The sequence below is a fragment of the Pleurodeles waltl genome, chromosome 1_2 (genome assembly GCF_031143425.1).
Source record: "Pleurodeles waltl isolate 20211129_DDA chromosome 1_2, aPleWal1.hap1.20221129, whole genome shotgun sequence".
In the NCBI taxonomy this organism is placed as follows: Eukaryota; Metazoa; Chordata; class Amphibia; order Caudata; family Salamandridae; genus Pleurodeles; species Pleurodeles waltl.
The window spans coordinates 894,149,682-894,175,514 of record NC_090437.1 but is presented as its reverse complement, the minus strand read 5'-3'; the positions used below and the strand labels follow the sequence as shown (position 1 = coordinate 894,175,514).

The following is a 25,833-nucleotide window of genomic DNA, read 5'->3' as shown; positions in this document are numbered from 1 at the left end:
ACTGAGCAATGCACACAAAGTATAGCATAGTATAACATATACTGTACATCCAGTGCTTTAGTCATAACTACATACCAGGAGTAATTGTAGATGGCATCCTGTACACGCCTGGTAAAATGCACTGGAAGAGTCTCTCCATCCTTTACTGTAAACGTGTGATTCGCAGATCCTTTCGATAGCCCCTTTCTGAAAATCAATGTGACATATTAACATTAACACTATGTAATCACTGACGATATCACAATTAGATAAACTGATTAAAAAATATATAGCAAACGTTTTTCCTTCATACATCTTAAAATAATAAAATATTGCTACAGTAGTGGTTAGGAGTAGAGTCATTCAAGCATTTAAGTAAGCACGGCGAACCTCTTGGCATTTCTTTCATAAATATGTACTATAATTGAAGTAGGCATATCTCAGCTGAGCTATATTGCTTACCATTTACTATGTACAATAATTCCACATGCTCGATTATATTATGGATTTATATTTCCCTCTTTCCTCATATTTGTTTTTCACTTATCACTAAAACAGTGGACCCAAAGATTGTGTTTTCATAATTTACATCTCTTGCCTTTATAAGTGCCACTGAATGAGTTGAAGTCTTCCAATGTGAAACATTTTACTGCTTTTATAGCTTAAGTGCACTTTAACAGCATTATTGTGGAATATTATTCAGGTTAAACGGCATAGAGTGGAATGGTATGAAGTTAATATTTTTTCAAAGCAGAGAAGGCAGACCACGTTCTTTTCACAAGAGACTTAGGGCCAGATGTATCATCCTTTACAATAGCGATTACCTTATTGCGATGTTTTGCAAATCGCAATTAAGTAATCACTATTGGAATGTATGAAACTCCAGGAGTTTCATACTGCGATTCGCAAAGGCTCGCAAATGGACCTTCCTCATTAAGGGCCAGATGTATCATCATCCCGGTTTGCATTTCCTAAATAGTGATTTTTAAGAAATCGCTATTTAAGAAATGCAAAATGGGATGTATGAAAACTGCGATTCGGTAATACTGTAGTGATTACTTAAAAGTTGCAATTGCTATTACTGAATTGCAATTAGGGAATGGGACTCCATTCATCCTTATAGGTGCGAATGGTTTTGCATTACCTAATTTGCGAATTCCTATTAGGAAGTAGTCGGAGTAGTGTAGTGGATGTACCTGTTCTGCCTGAGGGGAGGCAGCAGTGTATCATCTAAGGGTATGACTTCTGAGGAGTTGCAAGACAGACAGGCAGACAGGGCACACCAATGTGAGCTAGAGAAGCTTAAGATGGAGATGGAAGCGAGGAGGCTCACCACTGAAGAGAAGAAGATACGCCTGGCTCATGAACTCAGTTTAAGAGAACTAAATCAGTCTAGCAGAGATGGTGGCAGCAGTACCTTAGTGCAGCCTGAGTGGAGGGTGCACATTCCTAAGGATCTGGTGAAGGATTACAAGAGGGAGGATGATATCCATTTGTGGTTTATGGGGTATGAGTTTGCTATCCACATGAAGATGGTCCCTGAAGCACATTGGGGGTGTGGGTCTGTGGAAGCACTTCGAAGTAGAAGGGATGGACACCTTGACATCCTTAGGGACTCACCTACACTAGGATGAAGGACGCCTTATTCACAAGATACGGTCTCACCCATGAGCAGTACAAGGACAAGTTTAGGTCCTACCAAAAGAAAGAATCCCAAACCTGGTTAGAATGTGCAGACTCTTTTTGCAGGTCACTGGATGGTTGGGTGAAGGGCAGTAAGGTAACAAATTATGAGGGGCTTTACAACTTAATTGCTTGGGCTCACTTGTACAGTCTTTGTTTCCCAGAGCTGCACCAGCACCTAATTGACAGCAAGGTCACTGACCCGAGGAAGCTTGCGCGGGAAGCGGGCCATTAGGAGAGCACCAGGGTCCAAAAGAGGTATTGGGGAGACAACGCCAAGGGTGGGCAGGGTCCCCATCAGAAGAAGTGGGAGGGGGAAGGGTAAACAGGGGGAGTTCTCTAAAGGGCCCCAACCTAGTTCCCACAATAAAGAATCCCAACCCCTTAGTGAAAAGAAGCCATGGGTCTCTACAGGGAAACCTGCAGAGAAGGGTCCCGCAAGTGTTATGCATGCAACCAGGTGGGTCACGTGAGTGGGGATCCCAAATGTCCCAAGTGGACACTGGCACCTACTGGTGCTTAGTCACAGGGTTTGGCCAGTGTAGCGCTTGGAGAGTACTTGGTTCCAGGTGGGTGGGATCCAGCTGAGATGACCCTTGTCTCACTAGGGGACAGTGAGATGGTCCAGAGGACCCTTGCACCTGAAAATACAAGGAAATACAGGCAGTGGGTGACCATCAATGGACAGAGGGTGGAGGCTCTGAGAGACACAAGACCTAGTGTGACTACTGTGAGAAGTCACCTGGTATCTTGGATGCACTTCACCAAGTAGATACAGTAGATAACTCAGAGCGCCTGCGCATAGTGGTGCAGGTTCCCTTTGAATAGGGGTGTGGGGGGGCAGGTGCCTTTACACTATCAGTGAGCCCAACCATGCCTGTAGATTATCTGCTTGGAAATGACCTGGTGGTTTCTCCTTAGAAGGAGGTGGAATACTGGTCTCACTTGGAGATGTTAGGTCTGCCTGGGAGGGTGTGTGTGTGTCCACCGGGTCAATGGCAGCCCATCAGGAGTGATCAGGAGGCCCTGGAGCCTGAAAGACTGGCCCAGGTATCATGAGCCAGACCCAGTAGGAAGGCTCTGAAGCACTGGGGTACCACCAGCACACGGGCTGCCCAGGCTCAGCAACCTTAGGCCCGCAATATAGGAGGCCATCCTCCCAATAGATCAAGTGTGAACCAGACTCCTTGCTGGACGTCTGGTCTGCAGCCTGCTGCTGCAAACCCTCCAGAGTAGGGTGTACCTTCTGTGCCTCACAGAATGCTTCCCTGGAGAGACCCCCTTCCTGCTGCCACTGAGTTAGCACGGGCACCTCCCCCAGTTCAGCCACCTGTTCCGCTGTAGGATCCAGGGCATCCCCCGCAGGTTCATCCTCCTCTCGGACCATGGGAATATCTGGGGCAGGTTTCCCACGCCCCTTGCCCTTCCTCCTTCTGGCAGGTGATGTGCTTCTAGCTGGACATTTGATGCAGGACAAGACCTTTGAACGGCTTGTCATCCACTTCTACTGGCCCCAAATGCACAGGCACTCTGATGAGCACTGTAGGTCTTGTCAAACTTGTCAGGCAAGTGGCAAGAGTGGGGGGAAATGTAAAGGTTCCCGCCAACCTTTTTCTGTAGTCAGCACCCCCTTTGAAAGGGTTGGTAATGACATAGTGGGGCTTCAGGAGCCCAAGACAGCCATAGGCAACAGGTTTATGCTGGTCTTGGTGAACGATGTCACCCGGTACCCAGAAGCTATACCTCTGAGGTCATTCACAGACCCTGTGGTGGGACATGCATTGATGGGGGTTTCTACCCGCATGGGGTTCCCCAAGTAGGTGGTATCCACATATATGAAGTCTCTGTGCAAGGAGTGTGGGGTGACCTACAAATTCAGCACTCCTTACCACCCCAAGGAAATGGAGATTCAATCACACCTTGAAGGGCATGATTATGGGCCTGTCAGAGCCTTTGAGGTGTCTGTGGGATGTACTCTTGCCATGCCTTCTGTTTGCTTACAGGGAAGTGCCACAAAAGGGACTTGGTTTTAGCCCTTTTGAATTGTTGTATGGACACCCTGTGAGAGACCCTCTGAGTCTGGTTAGGGAAGGCTTGGAGAAGGCCTCCCATAAGCTCTCCTAGGATGTATTTAGCTACATGCTGGCCACTTCAGGAAGCTCGCTCAGGAGAACCTGGAAGCAAGCCAGGAAGACATAAAACGATGATACGATCAGAACACCACTCTGGTTGAGATTCAGGCCCTAATTATGAACATGGTGGTTCAGACCGCCATGCCGGCGACGGCGTCAAAGACCGCCACCGGCATGGTGGTCTGAACTGCCATATAATCAACACAGGAAGGGCCGCCATAGACGACCCTCCTCCACCGCCAGGCAGCCTGACGGTGAAAGGAATCATCATCCGACAGGGCAGCACTTCTGCCCCTCGGATAATGATCCCTACAGCCACCAGCCTTTCCCTGGCGGGTGTACCCGGCAGGGAAAGGCTGGTGGAAGGGGTGCTCTGGGCCCCCCTGGGGGCCCCTGCACTGCCCTTGCACTTGACATGGGCAGTGCAGGGGCCCGTGCAGTGCCCCATCGCGCAGGTCACTGCCCGATTTACGGGCAGTGATCTGCGCGACGGGTGCAGCTGCATCCGCCGCACAGAGGCATTGACGGCGGCTCCATGTGGAGCTGCCGGAAATGTCCCGGCCAGGCATTCTGCTGAGCCGGCGGGTGGAAACAATGTTTCCGTCCACCAACCCAGCAGAATGTTCTTTATGCTGCCGGCTGGGTCCCAGGGGGGCTGGCAGTCAGTGAAATGACCGCCAGCCTGAACACGGCGGTAAACACCACCGTGTTCATAATGAGGGCCTCAGTCTGGTCAAAAAGCGTGGGTAATGGCCCCGGTGGAGCCTTGCGCTCTCCAGGGCAAGTGGACTGGGTCTTTTGAGGTGGTGGAGTGCAAGAGTGATGTCACCTATCTGATGAACTTGTGGACTCCCAGGAACCCTTTGAGAGTCCTTCATGTGAACCACCTCAAACCTCACTTTGAGGGCTCTTGGCAACAGATGGTGGGGTGGAGGAAAAGCGTGAGTCTCTTCCTGACCTCCTGTCTGTCAAAGAGAAAGATGGGTCTTGGAGGGTGTGAACCTCTCTCCCTTACTGACTCCAGAGCAACAACGGGACTGTCACCAGGTGTTGGGACAGTTTGCCTCATTATTTTCCTTGATCCCAGGGGTCACTCATTTGTGTACACATGATGTGGACACTCCACCTGTAAAACACATAATTTACAGGGTGACTGACAACGTCAGGACTAGCATTAAGGATGAGGTATGCAAATTGTTAGCCCTTGGGGTTGTTGAGTTCTCCATTGGCCTTTGGGCCAGTTGAGTGCTCTTGGTCCCCAAAAGATGCTGCTCCCAGTGCCACTCCACAACTCAAGTTCTGTTTGGATTACCGTGGACTCAACGCCATCTCGAAGAGTGACGTGCACCCCATTCATCTAGCTGATTGATTGGTTAGGGGCTGCCAAATATCTCACCATATTTGATTTAACCTATGGATATTGGCAGATTGCTCTGACTGAGGGGGCCAAGGAGTGGTCTACATATTCTACCCCTGATGGGCACTACCAGTTTAGGGTGGTACCCTCTGGGATTAAAAATGCCCCTGCCACCTTTCAGAGGTTGGTTAACCAGGTTTTGGCTGGATTGGAGGACTTCAATGCAGCCTACCTGGATGACTTTGCTGTGTTCAGCTCCCGTTGGGAAGAACACTTCCAGCACCCCTGCAAAGTGTTGGAGGCCCTGTAGAAGGCAGACTTCACTATTAAGGTGAGCAAGTGCCAAATAGGGCAGTGATCTGTAGTGTACTTGGGACACCAGGTAGAGAGTGGCCAGGTGGCGCCCCTTCAACCCAGCATTGACACTAATCTGGCTTGGTAGCCCCCCAAGACCCAGACTGAGATGAGAGCCTTTTTAGGTCTCACAGGGTACTATGGGAGGTTGCCAAAGGGTGAGGCACCATTGTTGCTCCCTTGACTGAGTTAACTTCCAAAAACCAACCCAAGAAAGTCATCTGGACTGAGACTTGCCAGACAGCTTTTGATGCCCTGAAGGCAGCCATGTGCACGGCACCCATGCCGAAGGCATCTGACTTCTCTCAAGAATTTGTTGTGCAGACTGATGCTCCAGAGCATGGTGTGGGAGCGGTTCTGACACAGCTATATGAAGAGAGCCTAGATCAACTGGTTGCCCTCATCAATAGGAGGTTACTTCCCTGGGAAAGTAGGTGGAGTGCAAATGAGCATGAAGCTTTTGTTGTGGTCTGGATGCTGAAGAAGCTAAGACCCTACTTGTTTTGGATGATGATTAATGCAGATGAGGGGTGATAACCCAAAACTGTTAAGGTGGTCCATCTCCCTGCAGGGAATAGACTTTAAGGTGGAACACCGTCCTGGAACAGAAAACGCCAATGCTGATGGTCCGTCCAGATTCTTTCACCTTAGTGATGAGAACTCTCATGAGGTTGGGTAGATCTACCCACTTTCAGCGCAGGGACATTTGTTAGATTAGGCATTCTTGATGTAGTCTCCGCTGTCTTTTTTGCCTCTGCTTTCTATATTTTGATTGTGTCCTTGACTTTGTTCTTGCTGGTTTTGATACTCTGGGCACTTTACCACTGTAGAACAGTGATTGGCATAGTTGATGTACTAGCAAGTCCCTAGTAAAGTGCACTAGAGGTGCCCAGTGCCTGTAAATCAAATGCTACTAGTGGGCCTGCAGCACTGATTGTGCCACCCATATGAGTGGCCCTGTAAACATGGCTCAGACCTGCCACTGCAGTGTCTTTGTGTGCAGTTTTAAACTGCCACTGCCCATACCTTCCCTTTTTGTACATGTAAGGTGCACGTAAGGTCGGCCCCAGGTAGCCCCATGGGCAGGGTGCAGTGCATGTTAAAGGTGGGACATGTACTCATGTGTTTTACGTGTCCTAACAGTGAAATAATGGCAAAATCGTTTTTCACTGTTGCAAAGACTTTCTCTCTCATAGGTTAACATGAAGGCTGCCTTCAAATATCTTTTAAGTGCAGTTTCCCTTTGGGAGCAGATGGTGATATGGAGTTTGGGGTCTCTGAACTCACAATTTAAAAATACATCTTTTGGTAAAATTGGTTTTTAGATTGCCAGTTTGTAAATGCCACTTTAAAAAAATAGGCATTTTTTTTGCTTAAACCATTCTGTGACTCTGCCTGCCTGTGTATTCCCTGTCTGGGTCAGACTGACAGTTGGGCTGTTTGTAAATCTCCACTAGACTGTGACACAAAGGGATCTGGGGTGTAGCCTGCATATCCTAATGGGCCATCTGGGCTGGAGTGGAGGGAGGAGTTGTCACTTACACCTAAATGGGCTGTGCCTGCCCTCACAGAATGCAGTCTCCAACCCCCTGGTGTGTGTCTGGGACCAGGCCTGGGCAAGGCAGGATCTTGTGAATAACAGAGACTTTCCTTTGAAGGGGTATAAGTAGTGGACCCAAAACCCCAGATTTTTAGATTACTTCTGGAACCAAGAGGTACCTCTGTCAAGGAGAAGAGCTGAAGAGCAGGAGGAGGAGTACTGCCTCTTTGCCTGTGACTGTGCTTTGCTGGGTTGGACTGCAGTTGCTGCTTCTGCCTGAGAAAGGACAAAGCCTGGACTTTGTGTTATATACCTACTTGTGAAGTGTCTCCAAGGGCTTGGACTGAGCTTGTCTCCTGTTTCGAAGTCTCAAGGCCATCAAAGACTTCCTATGGGCTCTCTGCTGAGACTCCTACCCTGCCAAGTGGCTCCTATCCGGTCCCCTGGCCTGTGAATGTGAAGCTGGTAGAACCAAGGTGGAAATCCATACAGAGGAGCCATGCGGGGAAAAGTTTGATGCACCACCTGCATCGTGGTTGTAAAAATGACACATCCCCCGCCTCATGGCTGAAATCAATGCACCACCTGCATCGCAGCTTGGAAATTGACGCATCACCTGCACTGTGGCTAGAGAAATGACGCAACACCCGCTTGCAGCTGCTAAAATCGACGCAAACCCCATGCAAGGCAGTTTTCCATCACTGTACGGCCGGATTTTGCACACATCATTGCTGTGCGTCAAAATCAATGTGAAACTGTGCTGATCCAAGGTGCCCTGTCTGGAAATTGATGTATCGCTCTCTTGCGAGAAAGGAAAACAATGCATCGCATACCCGACCAGAGAAGAAACAATGCACGGCCTCACTTGCGAGTAAGGAATCAACACATCACCAACGCAAATTAGGTACTCTGTGTAACAACAGCATTTCGATTGTTTTCTATGGAGTAAGATTCTATTATTTAAAAAATTCATAACTTTACTTATGTCTGTTGGCTTTTTGTCGTTTTGGTTCTTTTTGATTTAGATAAATATTGTCTATTTTTCTAAACTGGTGTGGTGTCCATTTTGTAGTGTTTTCACTGTGGTACTCTGTGTTTTGATACAAATACTTTACACATTGTCTTTGAGATAAGCCTGACTGCTTGTGCCAAGCTACCAAGGGGGTGAGCAGGGGTTATCTTAAGTGAGTATCTCACTTGCCCTGACTAGAGTGAGGGTCCCTGCTTGGACAGAGTGCAAACTGACTGCCAACCAAAGACCTCATTTCTAACAAGGATATTAACGCATCCTGGCCAATTAATTAGGGGTTGGTCGAGAGAACGTCTGCAAAATGCAATTAATTGTAGAGATTTATTCAAAGGACAGACATATGTGATTAAACAGTCAAGAGAAGGCAAGACTGTAAAAGGAAATGGAGATGGAAAATTGTAATGTTGCAAGAAAACATATGATCTCTCCCAAGGAAGCTAAGCTCTTTGATGTTTGTCTAAGGTCTGATTTCAATCGGATAATATTCTTCATCTGAAGGCTGAGTTCTTTAAGTGAAATATAGTGCATTTGTGTAATTCAAGGATGTAAATCAGAATCCCCATTGAAAATATTGGATCCTTAACACCCTCATAATATACAGTGCTCCGTGGCTCCTAGACTGCTTGTTCCATATAAATACCAAGTACGTACATACATATATACATAAGCTGGCACATGAACTACTGAACACTCCATGAAGATTAGTGCTATGAATACGCCCTCCTCTTACGAGCTCCGAAGCTCCTGGGAGAGGTGCCAACTTCCAGTAGGTCTCTGCAGGGCTGTCCAAGCATGAGCAAAGGAGTAACAGTCTGAACGATTCACAGTAGAAGCTGTTACACCCAACTTACACTTCGGTGTAGTGGTGTATGGAAGAATGTGAAACAGAGTATGTGCTTGGACATAAGAGACTCTGGATCGATGTTTAGTCATTCTTTTCGGATTCAGAAGACTTTCTATGTAAGCTCTACACGAAAAGCACAGGTATTTTTTCCAATTCTCTAGGAAATGTGAATCTTACTTTACAGTTTTTTCTGATTATTTCAGGAGATTTCTTTGTGTACGTTCTTCTTTTGTGGATATTTTGTTTATATGTATTGGATGCTTTTACTAAGAAATAATAATCTACGTTACGGGTCCTATACACCCATCTCTGCCACCAAATAAGGGATAGAAGCTGTCAAGCTATCAAGACAAATACAAATGAATTTTGAAAAGAAAGTCTTTAGTTCAAATGCAACCTGCTGCTATTTGTAACAATGCAGTGACAATGGAAAATAGAAAGAGATACTCAATAGGTCATGGAATCTTAAGTATCACTCAGCTATTAACTGGAGGGTCAGTAAAAATTCTGCAGACTGCAGTTTCAATTTAGGATGACAAGAGGGTTGATCTGGGCTCAGGCGTATATAAGGCTGTGGTTCAAAGCCAAATAGTTAGATGTTTAAAATCAGATTGGCCTGCGGACTACATCGACGACTAACCCTGTGGAGTGGAAGCTCTGCAGGTTGTGCCAGAACGAGGTGTTGCCTAACGACACGGTGTTCGGGGTTATGCACAGACATATCTGAAGGCAAATGGTCAAAATTATTGTTTTATATTCCAGCAACAACCGTACGGCCCGATTACAATGGGGTCGGGAATATCTCGCTGGTATTTCATTTCCGAAATTATTGGTACCCCAAGTATTGGTAATTTTGGTGATGCAGGAACGCTGCAGTGTTCTGACTTTGCCCCAAAGAGCACCAGGGAAATGGGGAATTACTCCTCACTAACATAATTAGTAGACCCCTTTTCTCTGCTACTATGAACCCTGCACTGACAAAATAATTTACATGTTAAATACATTTAAAAGTATCAGACAAAGCTCTTCGGACAAAACTGTTTGCTCATTTCCTCTCTATTAATGTACACCTGTATCATTATGTTAAATATCTCACTTGTTTTTTAGGTCGCTCCTATAGTCAACTGTTATCTCTCTCTCTTCTTGAAGACGTATCGTGGGCAATAGCAATAGTAGTCTTTGGTTCAGCCTATTGCTAACCACTGATTAGATTTCTTGTTAATCTCACTTTGCGTTCCTTCTTCTTCTTGCGTATGTCTCCTCTCCTGAGAATTGCTTCCTTCCCATCTTCCTGCTTGGATGACTTGTATCCTTCCATTTTTTACATTTTGCAATCTACGTTTTTGTTTTTAGTTCCGCACTCCATGGGAGTATATGTGTTTTCTTGCTCTTTCCCTCATGTGCTGCTTTCCCACTCAAACCCTTGCCCCCACAATATCTGTGTTGCAACCACACACACCGAGCTCCTCCAATACTTCCCCAAGCCCTCCCCGCTTTTTTTGTAATTTTTTTTCCCCCAAACCTTTTCTGTTGCCCCGTCACCTAGTTGCTTCCAGCCAACCCCCCGCTCTGGCGCTTGTTTCAGTACCTGTGCCTTCATTACACTCCCACCTCCTTATTCTTTTTTAAAACATTTGTTTTTCTTTTTTGAAGGGCCCAGGAGCTACAAATTTCCTACAATGCCGCTCCTTCTTTATTGCAGTATTTGCCACTCCTGGTGTCCATGATCCTGGAACAGTAATAAAAAGTTTTAATAAGTTTTAAAAAATGGAAGCTGTGTCATGAGCATTTGTGGCCATTATTGGTGAAGCATGCACAGGTATACTTCATCAGGTTACTTCCCTTTTTTGGAGGGGGGCTCCAATGCTATTCATTTTGGCAAATACACATTTTTTTCTCTCCTTTTTGACAAACTGGAACAGCATAGGCAAAAACCATGACAAAGCCAAAAGTTCGGATAATGCCATGGAAAGGTGAGAACTATTGTCTTTGGCAATGCTTGTTTTTTATATCTCTAAAGTTTAGGATGCCTTTTGATTCTGCTTTTTCCCGATACTCATACTTCTTGCGCATGTTACCCAAGTGAAGTGTTCAGCTGCGCTTTCCTAACAGGGGGGAAACTATAAGCATTAATTATAACAAAATAAAGCCTTTATAGTTCCTCCTATTCCGGATTTTTTTTATTTTTCGGAATTATATAATGTCAAACAAATGTACAGATACAACACAATTGCATATTGTTTTAATAAACAGTAGTCCAAATCCTTGATTGAATCCCTAATAATTTAAGGGAAAATATGAATTTGATCATTCTTTCTCCATAACAGTCAACAAAATGTGTCATTTTATACGACAATTTAAATAACTGAAAGACCGTTTTTAAATTTGCACACTACAGCTTGGAAACATGATTTTTTTTTAGCAAATTGGCTGTCAAAGGTTGCCAGGGTAACCAGGAAGCCTTAACAGTTTTAGAAGATGCTGCCACAATATCAATGTTACTATGTTTTGCTGAGTCCACTGGATTTTCACAGAAACAGAAAAGCTTCTAGAATGTTATGTTTAAATAACCCCTGTTTTCAATAGTCCCTTTTAATCACCCCATGTTATCTTTACACTACATGACCTGCGAACATAAGGACCATGGATAGACTAGTTATGTATGGCTCTAGCGTGTGTTTCAGTTTTTAAATGTCACAACCCACTGCTATGACACAACAACAGTTGATAAGAATATGGGTTACCCACCAGCGGCAGCCGCTGAAAATCTCAAGGGGAGGGGTCAGGGGGATGGAACCATTACAGAGGGGGAAAATAACAAATAAAATGAAATAAACTTACCTGACCACCGTCTCCGTCTCCTGCTGCCTCCATGTGGTGTCAGAGCACAGGCTCCCCAGCAATCCTGGCACTGCTTTAATGCCAAACATAGCATGAAAGCAATGTCAGGTTTAATCTGAGAGGCAGTGCCCTGGGGTCAGTGCAGTTTTTCCAGCTCAGCTTTTCAATACAGTCGGGCTGGAGAAATGTAAGTGAACATGTGTGTTTGGCCATCCTGAGATGGCTGGCCAAACCTGCATGCGCACTTAGGTGCTCACTCTCTACTCCTCCGGTTGCGCTGCCCAGCCCCTCCCTGTATTGTCGGCTGAGCCAGAAGATGAAAAATAAAACAATGGAGCAACTATTGTTTTATTTTTCATCTCCTGGCTCTTGGCCGGGGGGGTGCACTTCTTCGTCATAGCGAAGGATCCTTCCATGTTACCCACTCTTGTGATGTTAAATGCTTTCCAGACCAGGCTGGCGGGGATCTCTGAGAGCCCGCCAGCAAAACTCTGCTTGTCTGCCTTGACTAGCATAAGGAAGCACAGCTGCAAGAGAGGGAAGGAATGCAGGGAAAGTGGATGGGGTCGATTATGCATTGCAGGTAAGGTTTTTTATTTCAATTTGGGACAGAGAGGGCATGCTGTGTTATGTAAGGCTCCCCCATACCTCCACTGCCCCTGGGTAGCAGCTGAAAGCAGGGGAAGATGATTTTGGGCCATAAATAACATACAATTGTACATGTGTAAAACGTGAATTACAGGGATGTTTTTCACCTTGGAGTGCTGAGTGACATCATAGATAACTCGAAATTAGTAATGGTTGTCTATTTGATGTCCCTCAGAATCCCTCCATGAAAAACATCCCCGTAATTTAGTGTTACTTTGAACATACACTATCATTTTCGGGCTGTCTTGCAGCCTTGTGTCTTCTTTAGACTTATTATTCCCTCCAAAGCCTGTGTTTTTCCACCAGTGTCTGAGGGATGGCTAATGCGTCATTTGACCTGTGCAGATAACCAGCTCATTAGAGCTCTGTTGTGGGAAGGCTGACTAATGTGCTCTCCTGGGCAGACGAAAGCAACGTCCTGTTCCGTAACCAGTCCAACTGTACATCTATTGCTAGGGCTAAAGTGAAAAAGCATCATGCATAGTCGATTAATTGTTACAGAAGTGGCTATAGCTTGCTGTGTTGAACACAAAGCTCAGTCTCCTATCGAGACACGAAAGACTGGGCTTTAAGACCATAACCGCTGAGTAATCTATCAAGCTCAGAATATCCCTTAAATTCTTAAAATCTTTTGTTCTCGAGGATTCTCCCTAGTGAATTCAATGAAACAAGTAGCTGGCAGATTTAGCTGGAAAATTACTAGACTATATATATATATTTATTATGTATGTGGTTAGTATCTCGTACAGAAATGTACACACTGGTTAATCAAAACGTTTTACAAAGTACCTTTTTTTTTCCAGTTCTGGATAACAAAAACAAGGATGTGTTCAAGAATATGGAAAGCTAAGTGGCACACGGTGATGTAACAGCAGCTACGGTCAAGATCCAGGATAAATGCAGTATATGGTACACAGGGGTTGCAGACGGTGGAATATTGGACAGTGAAAACTGTGGCGATAAGGAGACGGTAGTCAGTTTTTCAACTCCTGGGTTCAGGGTATTTCTGGGTTCATGGTGGCAGAGCCATAATCAAGACCAGTCATAGCTCATAGACTTCGTCTGTCAACATGTTGTAAGTTGCACTGTTTTTTCACTTTCGTACTAGTTATCTGTTTCTCACGTTCATTATTTTCCTCCGTTTGGGTTCCCCTCAGTTTTCCCATTTTCAATCATACTGTTAATGTATTTTGCATGCTTTCTCTCTCACTTACTTTCTAGCTTCTGACCATCATTGGCAGGGGCGTGCTGGAGCTGTCAGCTGGAAACATTTCGAACAAACGTATAGTGAGAATTTCCAATCAGCTGGTAAACCAGGTTTTCCTGCAGTCCTCTGTCTTCCCTGCACCAGTTCACGCAAACCTGCCACCCAGAACCTGTCAGTTACCAAATATCCCTAAAAATGACCATGACGGCTAAAGGGCATCAGTTTACGAGGATGCAGAGGCACAAAGAGAACTTTTAAGACTTTCAAGGTATATATAGAAGGGGCGCAGAGATGAAACAGATCTCAGAGGGCTGTTCAGTGTAGTTGAGCCTTGCAGAAAAATTCTCTAATTCACCATGTACCACAACAGGGTTGGTTCCTAATCATGTTGTGATAGCTTTGAAAATAAAGAGAGCAAGGCGGGTACCAATTGGAGATGCAGAGTGAATGGAATGAGGCCCTAAATGGATTTGAACACCAGAGTATGTGATTTAAAGAATGACCCATTGAGCAGCAAGTGACTGTCCTTGTCAGTGTGAGACAGGGAGGGTCCTGGAACGTCTAAGAGGTTAATGATGGCACTTTGAGCACTTTTGCAATAGCAAGGAAGAAGTTGTGAAGGAGATGCAGGAACATGTTTTCCTCATAATGATAGTGTATGGAAGGTCAGATCTTTGTTGGGGGTTTGCACGGTGAAAGCTGAAGTGCGAGTTTGATGCAGATGTTGGGAAGGTTGTATTAGGCAGAGATGGAGTTTGAAGAAAAAACTATGTAGAGTTGTAGTTTACTGTGAAAATGAAACCAAGAGTGAAGATTTAGGAGGAGCGAGGTACAGTATGAAGTCCAAAGTAGGAGAGATGGGAGAAGGAATTCTTTTGAGAATATTAGAGTAGAGGATTTCATTATTTTAGCATTGGAAGATTTGAGCATTAGACACTAGTTTGCTATACAGGATTGAACGGATGAGCAACTTCGAGTACACCAGTATTTTGCTAACCCGTAAAGGGTGGGAAGAAGATGGGCATTTGATTGCAAAGAGGTGGTAAAGAAGTAGTATAATGAGACACGTTGTCAATCATAAAGTGTGGGTTTGTAAACCAAGAAGAGCAGACAAATGAGAAGCCCATCAGGGGAAGATTTACAATTGCAGTAAGGTGTGTGCAGAGTAAGAAGGGCAACAATGAAACGAAAAGAACAAGGAATAAAATCAGGAACAGAGCTATGACAGAGAAGTAACAATTGATGACAACACTTGACATTGAAGACAGGAGTGTGTCATGCACTGACAGATTGAGAAGGATAAGAAAGGTGAAGATGCAGTTGTAAAGGATATGAAGTTGGAAACATGAGAATGCAAACCTTTTTGTTGAATGCATCTGAAAAAAGCTTGATTGAAGGGAACTTCAAATAATATCTTTGGTTTGGTTATGAGTGAGTCAGTTAAAGCAAATTTGTTCCATTGTTTGGGATGTTAAGTAAAACAACAAGCACGAGGAGTAGTTTGGAGCAGGTATAGGGGTATGCACATGGCATATGTGTTGTGATGATTTACACAGTTTGGAAGCATGGAGAGGTAATAGGAGAGAACTGGAGTAAGTGGAGTAGGTGAGTCTGACAAGGGTGTCTGATTGCAGAGTGTGTTATTTATTGGAAGTTTCATTGTTCACAGGGTATGTAGAATGTGTCTAAGTGAAGGACATGAGTACTCAAAAGGGAGCAAGGAATAAACAGTGATTGGAATGAGCTCTGAAAAAGTGAGTCAATAATGAGACAGATTGGAAAATGAGCATGGTAGACTAAGGCGTCTTGTTAAATTTAATCTCACTTAAAAAGTAGCAAATACATCACTGCTGAGAGAGATTAAGTATGCAGCAAGATACATTGCAGGGAGGACTAGCTGGTGAGAGTGGAAATGGTAAGCATAAGTATTTTGAAATAGAAGGATATGATAAGTGGAAGGATGCAGATGAAGAGTTTGTAGCATGTACTGTAGGCCCAAGCAGTACATCTTTCACAGTGTGTTAATATGAATGCGCATGTCTAATTTGAGCTGATAAAGTATTAAGGGTGAGGGTGGCTCAGCACACACTAAGTGCTCAAGAAAAAGTCCTTTCTTTGGCTCTGGCACCGCTCCATCTTCCAGGATTGCAAGCATTAGTAAGAAGCTCCGTCAAAGCCGGTCAAACAATGACCATCTCCATTAGATCCTCAGAAAGAGTGGTGTAGACTATGAAGAAATCTAGAGTCTGCAGCCCTTTCATAATGGTGTGGGGTATCCAAAGTTAGCAATGGTCTTCTCAGATCACAGGACGATGTAATGTAGATCTTTGGTTGGTGGGCAGCAGGCGGGTCAATGTGACTGCAGCTTTTGAAAAGATGGAGAGCCTTTGGACATACAAATCTGACAAAGAAATAAAGACTGCAAACTAGAACTTCACGCATCACCCTCCCAGCAAGTGGGACTATGGAATCAGACAAAAGCGGAGTGAGTGGAATCTCCGACATGGGCAAGTGTTACCTTGATATAGACTTTCAAAATGATTGCAGTATCAGAGAGGAAACATATTTATTAATATTGCAACACTGGATGGGAGACTACTGAAACTTGGATTTTTGTATGAAAGTTAGAAAACCGTACAGAGACTCCTGAATTTGCTTAATTGTTGATACGCTTCTATGCTTCTGAAGAGGAAAAATGCATAACAATAACGATCAAAGGAAGTTTCTCCAGGCTAGGTCTCTACCTCCACTACTTAAGGAGATAAAAGGGGGAAATATGGGGACTACTCTATCACACAACGGGTCATTAGTACTAGCAGCTTTGAAAGAGCTGCAGCACAATACCAAAAACAAAGCAATTGAGGAAATGGTGGAGGCAGCAAACATGTGATTCTACTAATCCAAGAAGCATGTGTACAGCATACAAACTAAAGTCACATAAATGAAGTTAAAATGTGGATCTGGGAGATGGGAGTTAACCTCAAAATTCATTAAGTAGTGATATTGCACAACTGCTTCCACTGTGCACCTTGAAACTCAATTAGAACACTTGAATGAATTGCAAAAAGCATTGGTGGCCAATTGCTGTATACTTGGTATGCTGCAGTTAAAAAAGGGGACAAACACTTTACAAACACAATACTGCATTTCAATCTGAGGTGCAACCCAATGAGTCCAGACTGAGCAACACAAGGCTTTTCGACTACCAACCAGAGGTCTGAAAGGAGGAGCGATGATGGAAGTGACAATAACCATAGATATAGGTGATGTGAACAAAAATAGATTTTATGGACATTTCAAAAATAGCACATCGAAAAAAGTGTGATTTTTGAAGATGGCGGCTAATACATAAAAGGAAAAAGACAGGAACCACAGCGGCTCTTGTAAGGAGCTTGTGGGCCTGAAGGTGGAGGCATTGCTTGGGCACCATGTCAAATTAGAATTGTATTGAAACAAATGCCACATGTATTTAAACAGATGGATGCAGTACACAACTTCCTGGATGTTGTGGGAAGAGAGTAACGCCGGGAGAAAAAAGTTAACAGATGGTAGCTGTTTCCTCTAAGAAGCTTTAGCAGCACAATCATTTTAACACTCTACATAACGGCTGGCGAGAAAATGGGACGTAACATCTATATAAAAATCCCCCACCCTACTGGGGACATAGGCGGATGGATTAGATTTCATTCCACAGTTGTACCAGTTTCACTTCAACTCCACCATATTGCTTCCCTCAGTGATTGTGATAAGTGTGATAGCCCGAGCTCTGAGCACTAAGGGATATAAGTTCGTTATTTACAAAAAAAAGTCACGTCATTTGATTGAGATTTTGTTTCTTTCTTTTATTCCTCGGATTTCATTTTGAAATGTAGAGTGAAGAGTCTGTATTGTTTATATGATACTGTAAAGTGAGGTCTTCTTTAATAATAGGAAAAGTTTACAAAAAGGTTAGAGATGAATGAACAAGAGTGTAATTGGTGTGGAAAGGGTAGAATGCATTGAAGGATGAATCTAAGATGCTGTGGTAGGAGTCAGTGGCAGCCCGTCCTTTAGGGCGGAGGGGCCACGCCCTCCCACCCTTTGCCCCTCATGAAGATTCTATGTCAGGACCGGAGGCTCAGATTATGCTTCTCTTTCCATGCTTTTTATTTAACATCAGCCAATCAAAACTTGTAAAACCAAAAAAACGACATTTCCCATCAGTCTCTGTATCATGTGATGACCAAAGAGGAGGACTCCTATAAAGTGCAGTCTCACCAGGAACAACTCCTCTTTCTTTGCTGCTTTGCAGCCAGTTAAGTTCACTTTATTCATTATAATGTGTTTTTCTGCATGTACAGCGTTGTTTGCAGCTTGGTCTCACAGTTGATTGGGAGCGGTTTTGCCCTCCCTGTGGCGACCGATCGGCCCGCACCCCTTATTTAGTGGAGTGGGAGCAGGGGAGTGAGGACGCGCTCGTCTCCGCGCAGTCCTTTCTCTCTCCGGTCCCAGTTTCGGTTTTGGTTTCATTTCGTCTTTCCAAGCGTTTCAGAACTCCGAATACCGGTCTATTTTTAGCGTGCTGGTGATTTCTGAGGAGCGCTTAGCCTTTGGGCACAAAGAGACGACTCTGCTTGGACACTGGGGTTGCAAAATGTATCGAGTTTCAGGCTGGGCCTGGCATATATAATTGTCAGACTGCTTTCAGGGCAGCTCCCTCCACATCTAATCATTTATATTTCTGCCCTGCATATATATATATATATATATATATAGTTTGACTGCTCCTCTGGGGCCCTTCTGCTGTGTGACAGTATGGCTGGTTATGGAGACCAGGCTGAGGACGAATATTATTTTGAAGAACCTGCTGGTTCATTTGAACAGAACTTAGTGTATGCCTTGGATGCGGGGGTGCGTCACACAGTCAACCAAGCCTTAGCACAGGCTATCAAACCCATTAAGCATCACCTTCTGGGTTTTGCGGAGCAACAGGGATGGGTGGCCCTTCGGGCGCTCAGTCCATTATGGATCCCTCCCTTTCTGCTGGTACTCAGGCCATTAAGGAGAGCCATAACCCGCATTCGGTGGACTTTGAGACCCTTGTCAGGGCCCTGGCTAAGGGGCATCATTATAATGCATCCTCACAAAAGAAAGCCGCAAGTGACCCGGCTTCTTCTTCTGAGCATTCATCTGAGCAAGGGGATCACCCTCCCCCCTTAAACGCAAGAAGAAATCTCATCATATGGAAGCACCTACTCCTAGAGTTTTTGCATTTGAACCGGAAGACATTGTTCATCCACAGTCGTCAATGTGGTTACCTCCCCCTGAGGTAGCAGATTATGTGGAATCCCACATCAGACACAGTTTTGATAAGGAAGTTCGCTGCAGGCTACGGTCTTAATGCCCCAGGCATGATTTCCCTTCCAAGGTGAAAGAGACACCGGAATTGGATCCCACTTTAGTCACTTTTCTTAAAAAATCTGCCAAGGATCCTAAGAAGGGTATAGACCGCGCCTGGCGTGGATGCCAGGATAAGCTGTTGGATGTTTCTGGTCCACTGACAAAAATCTTAGAGTTGGCTTTTCAGGCCAAAGAGTCAGGGGAGGCGATCAACCCGGATATTTTGGCGGGTTGGGCTCAAAGAGCGCTTTGCTTTTTGGGCCACGCAAATTGTGCTATATCTTCTGAGCGTCGCCACTCCATTTTGATGAAGTTGGACCCCAAATTGGCAGATTTAGCTACCTCCGAATCATGCCCTTTAGCGCAAGGTTTACTGTTTGGTTCTCCTTTTATCAAAGAACTTTCCAAATTTGTGGCAACATATGCAAGTTTAGACAAAGCTCAGGGTTCGATTAGACGTGTACTGTGTCCACTTTTTTTGAGGGGCCAGACGCTACAGGGGGCGTGCCTTCGGCCGCTTCAACCAGCAAGGCCCTCAACATGGGTATTACCACCAAGGAAGAGGTGGCTTTCAGGAGTATGACTCCTCCTCTTCAACCTTCTACCCTTCTCGACCAAGAGAAGGTCGCTCCAGGTTCCGCAGAGGGAGATCTAAAGGCCACCAATCTTTCTCCCAGGAGTCAGGATCCACAGGTGAGCCTTATTGCATGTTCAGATGTAATGTTGGGGGGCAGAACGAAATGTTTTTTGCAAGCATGGTATCAAATTACTTCCAATGCTTGGGTGCTAGAGACCGTGAAAGGATTCAAACTGGAGTTTTACAAGTCCCCGGTCCAGCAATGCCTTCCCTGTCCAACATATTTTTCCCTTCAAGAGCGCAGTTTCATCTCCGCAGAAGTGTCGGCTCTGTTAGCAAAGGGTGCCATTGTCAAGGTATCAAATCACCCTTCCGGTTTTCTCAGTCCAGTGTTTCTGGTAGACAAAAAAGGGGGTGGTTCATACCTGGTTCTGAATTTAAGAGAATTCAACGGTTTTCTGCTGTACCGTCATTTCAAGATAGAAGGCATTCACTTGCTGAGAGACATTCTCCAAGAGGGAGACTGGATGGTTCGATTAGACTTGAAAGATGCTTATCTGACCTTTCCCATTTTTCCTTCCCACCAGAGATTCCGTCAATTCCTTTGGGAAGACGTTTATTACGAGTACAATGTTCTTCCATTTGGCCTGTCATCAGCCCCTTGGTGCTTCACGAAGGTGATGCATCCAGTTGTAGAGTCCCTGCGTTCTCAAGGGGTCCGTCTGATAATATATCTAGACGACATTCTGATCATGGCCCAAGAACCGGATCTTCTTCTTTCTCATCTGGCGTGGACTGTGTCTCTGCTACAAGACTTAGGTTTCATAATCAATGCCCAAAAATCTGTTCTGATCCCGTCTCAACAGATGGATTTTCTGGGTTTCCGGATAGATTCTATTCGGTCCCAACTGATTCTTCCCCGGAGAAGATTCATTCAATCAAGAGGGAGTTGAGATCTCTTTTGTAAAGTCAGACTGTATCATTGAGGGCGATTGCCCGCATGGCGGGCCTGCTTTCTTCATCGATCCAGGCGATCTTTCCAGGTCATCTGCATTACAGAGCCCTTCAGAGATTGAATATCTCCCACCTTCAGAAGGGTCTCAATTATGCGGACCAAATTCTACTCTCGGAGGAGGCTCGGTCAGAAATGATGTGGTGGTTAGAACACATGGAGGCGTGGAACGGCAGAACGATCTTCAGCTCAGCCCTGGATGTTGTGATAGAGTCCGAAGCCAGTCGTTGGACTGGGGAGCCCGTTGCGGATCAGTCTCCACGGGAGGCCATTGGTCCTGTACGGAACTGAGTCTCCATATCAATTGTTTGGAGCTTCTAGCAGGCTCATTTGCGATCAGGAGCCTCTCCCCGATCAAGGCGAACTGTTGTATCCTCCTGAGCATGGACAATATTTCTGCAGTGAGGTATCTCAACAAATTGGGGGGGAACACGTTCCCGCATGTTAGCGGAGATTGCCAAGGATTTTTGGCACTTCTGTCTACAACACAGGATCTCGGTTATTGCGGAATATCTACCAGGGAGCAACAATCTTGTTGCGGACTGGCATTCTCGACATTTGAGGGTTTACAGCGATTGAAGACTTCATCCCAAGGTATTCCGGGTGCTCTGTGCACGGTGGGGTCCGTTTTCGATAGATTTATTTGCATTCTGCCTCAACCGTCAGATCAAACGTTTTATCAGTTGGAGGCTGGATCCGGAAGCATCAGCCACAGATGCTTTTCTTCAGAATTGGTCTCAGGATTGCGGATACGCTTTTCCTCCCTTCTTGATGATCCCCAGAGTGTTAGCGCAGATCAGGCGTCAGCAAGCGGATCTGGTTCTGGTGACACCTCTGTGGAGGTCTCAGGCCTGGTTTCCGATAGCTATGGAGTTGAGTTGCGATCATCCAGTAATACTTCCTTTCAGGAAGAACCTTCTCCAGGTCTCTCTGTGCCTCCCTCATCCATTGGTTCTGTCGGGTCACTTGTCCCTGATGGCATGGTGTCTTTCAGGGAAAGATGGAGTATCCCAGGACTTTCGCAAGAATCTTCCAACTTCATTGTGGGTTCCTGGTCATCCAGTACACACAAAAGATACTCTTCTGCTTGGAAACAATGGAGTACTTGGTGTAGTGCTCGGGGTGCAAATCCTTCTTCAGCGGATTGCAGTTTGGTCCTAAATTTTTTATCTTCTTTAGCTGCGTCAGGTTTAGTTTATCGAGCAATTAATAATGATCGATCAGCTATATCGGCGGGTCATTTACCTATCGAAGGCAAACCCATTGGGAGCTTCCCATTGTTTGTAAACTGCGGAGAGGTATTAGATTAGCTAATCCACCTCGTCCTCGTTACTCCACTTTATGGGAGGTAGACATTATTCTAAGTTTTTTGGAATCATGGCCGTCCAATAGATTTCTGTCCAGAAAGCAACTTTCGGCCAAACTCACAATGTTGTTATGTTTAATTTCTTGTAAGAGAGTCTCGGATGTTAGAGCCCTAGACTTGGCAGGCAGAGTTTTTTCTCCCAAGTTAGTGACTTTTTCCATTTTGCGAAGAACTAAATGTAATCTGAAATCGGTATGTTATCCTAGTTTTGTGGCTAATCCCAAATTGTATGTGGTGCAGTGTCTTAGAGCTTATGAGGTGAGTACAGAAGAGGTTTGTTCGGATATGGGGGGTCAGTTACTCATTTCATTATTCAAACCTTATCACCCTGTTTCATCAGCCACTCTGGCTAGATGGATGCGTTGGTCGTTGAATGAAGCAGGCATTGATATTTCAAAATTCGGTGCTCATTCCTCCAGGGGTGCTATGGCATCAAAATCTTTTGCTTTGGGTTCTCGTTTAGAAGACATTTTAAAAGCAGCAGATTGGTCTTCTCCCTCTACATTTAAAGCATGTTACTGTAAACCTATTGTGGATATTGCATCGGTGGTGGTTAATGAGCTTTGAACAAGCATAATCTGAGCCTCCGGTCCTGACATAGAATAAAAAATTTTTAGCATTCGCGTTAAGAATTTTTCAATTCTATTAGGGACACCGAGGCGCTGATTATCCCGCCGCACTGGTAATATGTTATATTATTTTTTATTATTGTACATGATAGTATTGTTAAAACTTTTATGTAGTTGGTCATTGTATTTCAGTGCTTTCCTACCCTTTTGGTAGAATGTTTAAGGATCATTTTATGATGTTCAGTTTTTATGGTCCGGATTTTTCTTGTTTTTTTTTCTAGGAAATGAAGACAAGTAATTTCTTTTGTCATTCCTTCAAGATCAGTTTCCCGGTATGGATGGGATTCTCCTGTTGATTCTACAGCTTGTTCCTTGAGTTGGAGTTTTCAAGATTCAAGTTAAGAATGGATCTGTTCTGTTGCGATTGTTGGGCAAAGAAAGGAGTTGTTCCTGGTGAGACTGCACTTTATAGGAGTCCTCCTCTATGGTCATCACGTGATACAGAGACTGTTGGGAAATGTAGTTTTTTGGTTTTACAAGTTTTCATTGGCTGCTGTTAAATAAAAAGCATGGAAAGAGAAGCATAATCATCACCTCCGTGTCCTTATTAGAATTGAAAAATTCTTAACGCGAATGCTAGAATTTCTTTTGGTGTCTGTCAGGCTGAACAAAGGCCAGCCTGACAGACACTCTTCATTTTCAGCTCAGGCAGCCAGGAGCAGACATGCGCGATTTGCGCAGACTCCTGGCTGCCTGAGCTGAACTTTGCTGGGCTGAGGAGGTCACAGTTCCTATGGGCGTGACCTCCTTGGCTCAGCAAAGGTGCCTCGAGGCCCTCCCCTGGGTGACGAGGAAAGCGTCACCCTGGGCGCTTCAGGTTTAAGCCCGGGCGAGTGTCAATCAGTGACACTTCGTCACAGAGTGGGGTGGGGTCAGCAGTCACACTGTCCCCATCCCACTCTGTGACGAGGCTTGGACGAGGGAAGGCAGCAGTCCCAACCCTCCTGGAACCTGGAGGCTGAAGGTAAGTGTGTGAATGTGTGTGTGTGTGTGATGTTTTAAATTGAATGTTTGGTGCGCGAGTGCATGTTTGAATGTTATGAGTGTTAATGGCTGTGCGTGCGTGGGTGTGTGAAAGAATGAGTGTGTGTGATTTTTTTAAATGAATGTTTGGTGCGTGCGTGAATGTTTGAATGGTATGAGTGTTGTTGATGGATGTGCGTGCATGCATGTCTGTGTGTGAAAGAATGAGTGCAGGCGTGCATGTATGTGTGAAAGAATGTGTGTGTGTGATCTTTTAAAATGAATGTTTGGTGCATTCGTGCATGTTTGAATGTTATGAGTGTTAATGGCTGTGCATGAGTGCGTGTGTGAAAGAATGAGAGTGTGTGATTTTTTTTAATGAATGTTTGGTGCGTGCGTGCATGTTTGAATGGTATGAGTGTTGTTGATGGATGTGCATGCGTGTCTGTGTGTGAAAGAATGAGTGTGTGTGTGTGTGCTTCCCGCCCACCCCCCTCCCTCCTAAAGCTGCCGGCCGCCACTGGTAGGAGTTGTTGGGTTTGATGATGGGTGGGTCTGGACAGAAAAGTAGGAAAGAGAGTGCCAAAAAGGAAAGGATTACAGTTAAAAGGCTCACCTGGGTCCAAAGAAAGAGTCCATCGGTAGTGGGTTAAAGAAGGGGAGTTCATCTGTATGAATTTGTGATCGAGGAGGGTTCAAGTCGGATCAAGTTGTCTTTTATTCACAATAACACAACTACATAAAATATAAAATGATGTACGTGGTATGGTAGAATAAATACCAAATTATAAACTTCTACATCTATGAACGACATGTAAAAGTGCAATTCAGGGGTAATCCTTGGGATCCAACAAAAATGCTGAAATATTCAGCTGGAGATGGAAAGATTCAATTTGTCCCTCAACGTCAGAACAGTGCTATGTGTCACTACTAGGGCTAACATGATGAACAGGCAATTACACACAGACACACACCCATATACAGACACAAAATGTTCTACAAACATGCATAGCCTTGGATTTCTATCCAGTCTCGCTGTGCAGCTTAAAGTCACTTCCCTTTACTTTATTTTCTCCTTTAAGAGCATTCTTACTCATCCAGGCCCCCTTTTACATATAAAGGCTGCCACTGAAAAGAAGATAAAGAAGGTTGAAAGGAAATAAGATAAAATTATTTGTTGGGAGAAAATTAAAGAAGAGGTACAGCATATTTGTTTCTAATTTTAGAAAGGCTCTTTAGCTTGAAATAACAATAAGGAGCCAATGAAAGTATTCAGTGGAAGGATAAATATGAGTGAACGTCTTACCAGCCTGGCAGCCTCATTCTCAATCTTAAGTAATTTTAGGAATTGTGCCTTTTGTAGGTCAGCATTTATTGTTGCAATGTGTAATCCTTGAGGAGAATGATCAATGGAGTGATTTCCGCCCAATGCCCTTTCTAGAGAAGCAAGGGGCTTTCTTCAGCAGGAAGATCTATAAGTATGTTCCACTTATCATCACATCACTTTGGTTCCAAAGCCAGTTCTATATCAAAGTAAAGCCCAAGGTTTTTTTCCCTGGATAGAGGCTGTACCCAGTGCTTGGAGCCACTAGATAAAAGGGTAAGAAGTTTGAGTCCCAATGGGTAGCACCTCAGTTTTGTTATGTTCAAAAATCCTTCCTCTATCCAGAAAAAGACAGTGTTCAGAGAAATTGGTGATATTGCTTTTGGTCACAAGTTTATTGTCCAGTCAGAGGTGGTGCATGGCACTGTCTGAATATGGGTGATGTCTTACATTTTCACACGTTTCATAGTTTCCTCATTGGCTCTAGGTCCTGCAGAAACTTATATATTGAGAATGTTTGGTTAATGCTCATCAAAAACTAGATGTCCAAAATGTAGGAACAAAGAATGGGATTAGTGATTGCTGTTAAGAGATTTGATCATGTGAAGCTGTGAGAAATTTGGTTGGTGGTAGACTTGGGTGTGAACCCTTGTAAAGCAGCAACCACAATCCTTGACAGGGTTAGGCACAAGCCAACCCTAAATTAACCTCTGCTCACCCCTCTGGTAGCGTGGCACACAGCACTCAGGCTTAACTTAAAGGCATTGTGTAAAGTATTTGTACAACACTTCAAACAGTATTAAAGAAAATGGATCCCACACCAAATTAGAAAAATAGAGTAACTTTCAATAACAAAAACAAGGAGAGCTGGAGACGTGCAATTCTTAAGATTTTAGTGAAAATAGCACCAAAAAGCAAAAAGCGCACAATGTGGTTATCTGGTTGCACCGTACTGGAACAAAGTAACC

General features: G+C 44.6%; 1 protein-coding gene across 4 annotated transcripts in view; it reads right to left on the bottom strand.

The window, feature by feature from the left end:
* The window catches only part of FAM149A (family with sequence similarity 149 member A), a 348,769-nt gene that overhangs the window by 108,076 nt on the left and 214,860 nt on the right, over window positions 1–25,833 (bottom strand). For all 4 annotated transcript variants that reach the window (XM_069200080.1, XM_069200089.1, XM_069200105.1 and 1 more), the window contains exon 2: window positions 76–186. In XM_069200080.1, coding sequence (XP_069056181.1) covers window positions 76–186 — 111 coding nt within the window. The remainder of the gene's footprint in view (window positions 1–75; window positions 187–25,833) is intronic.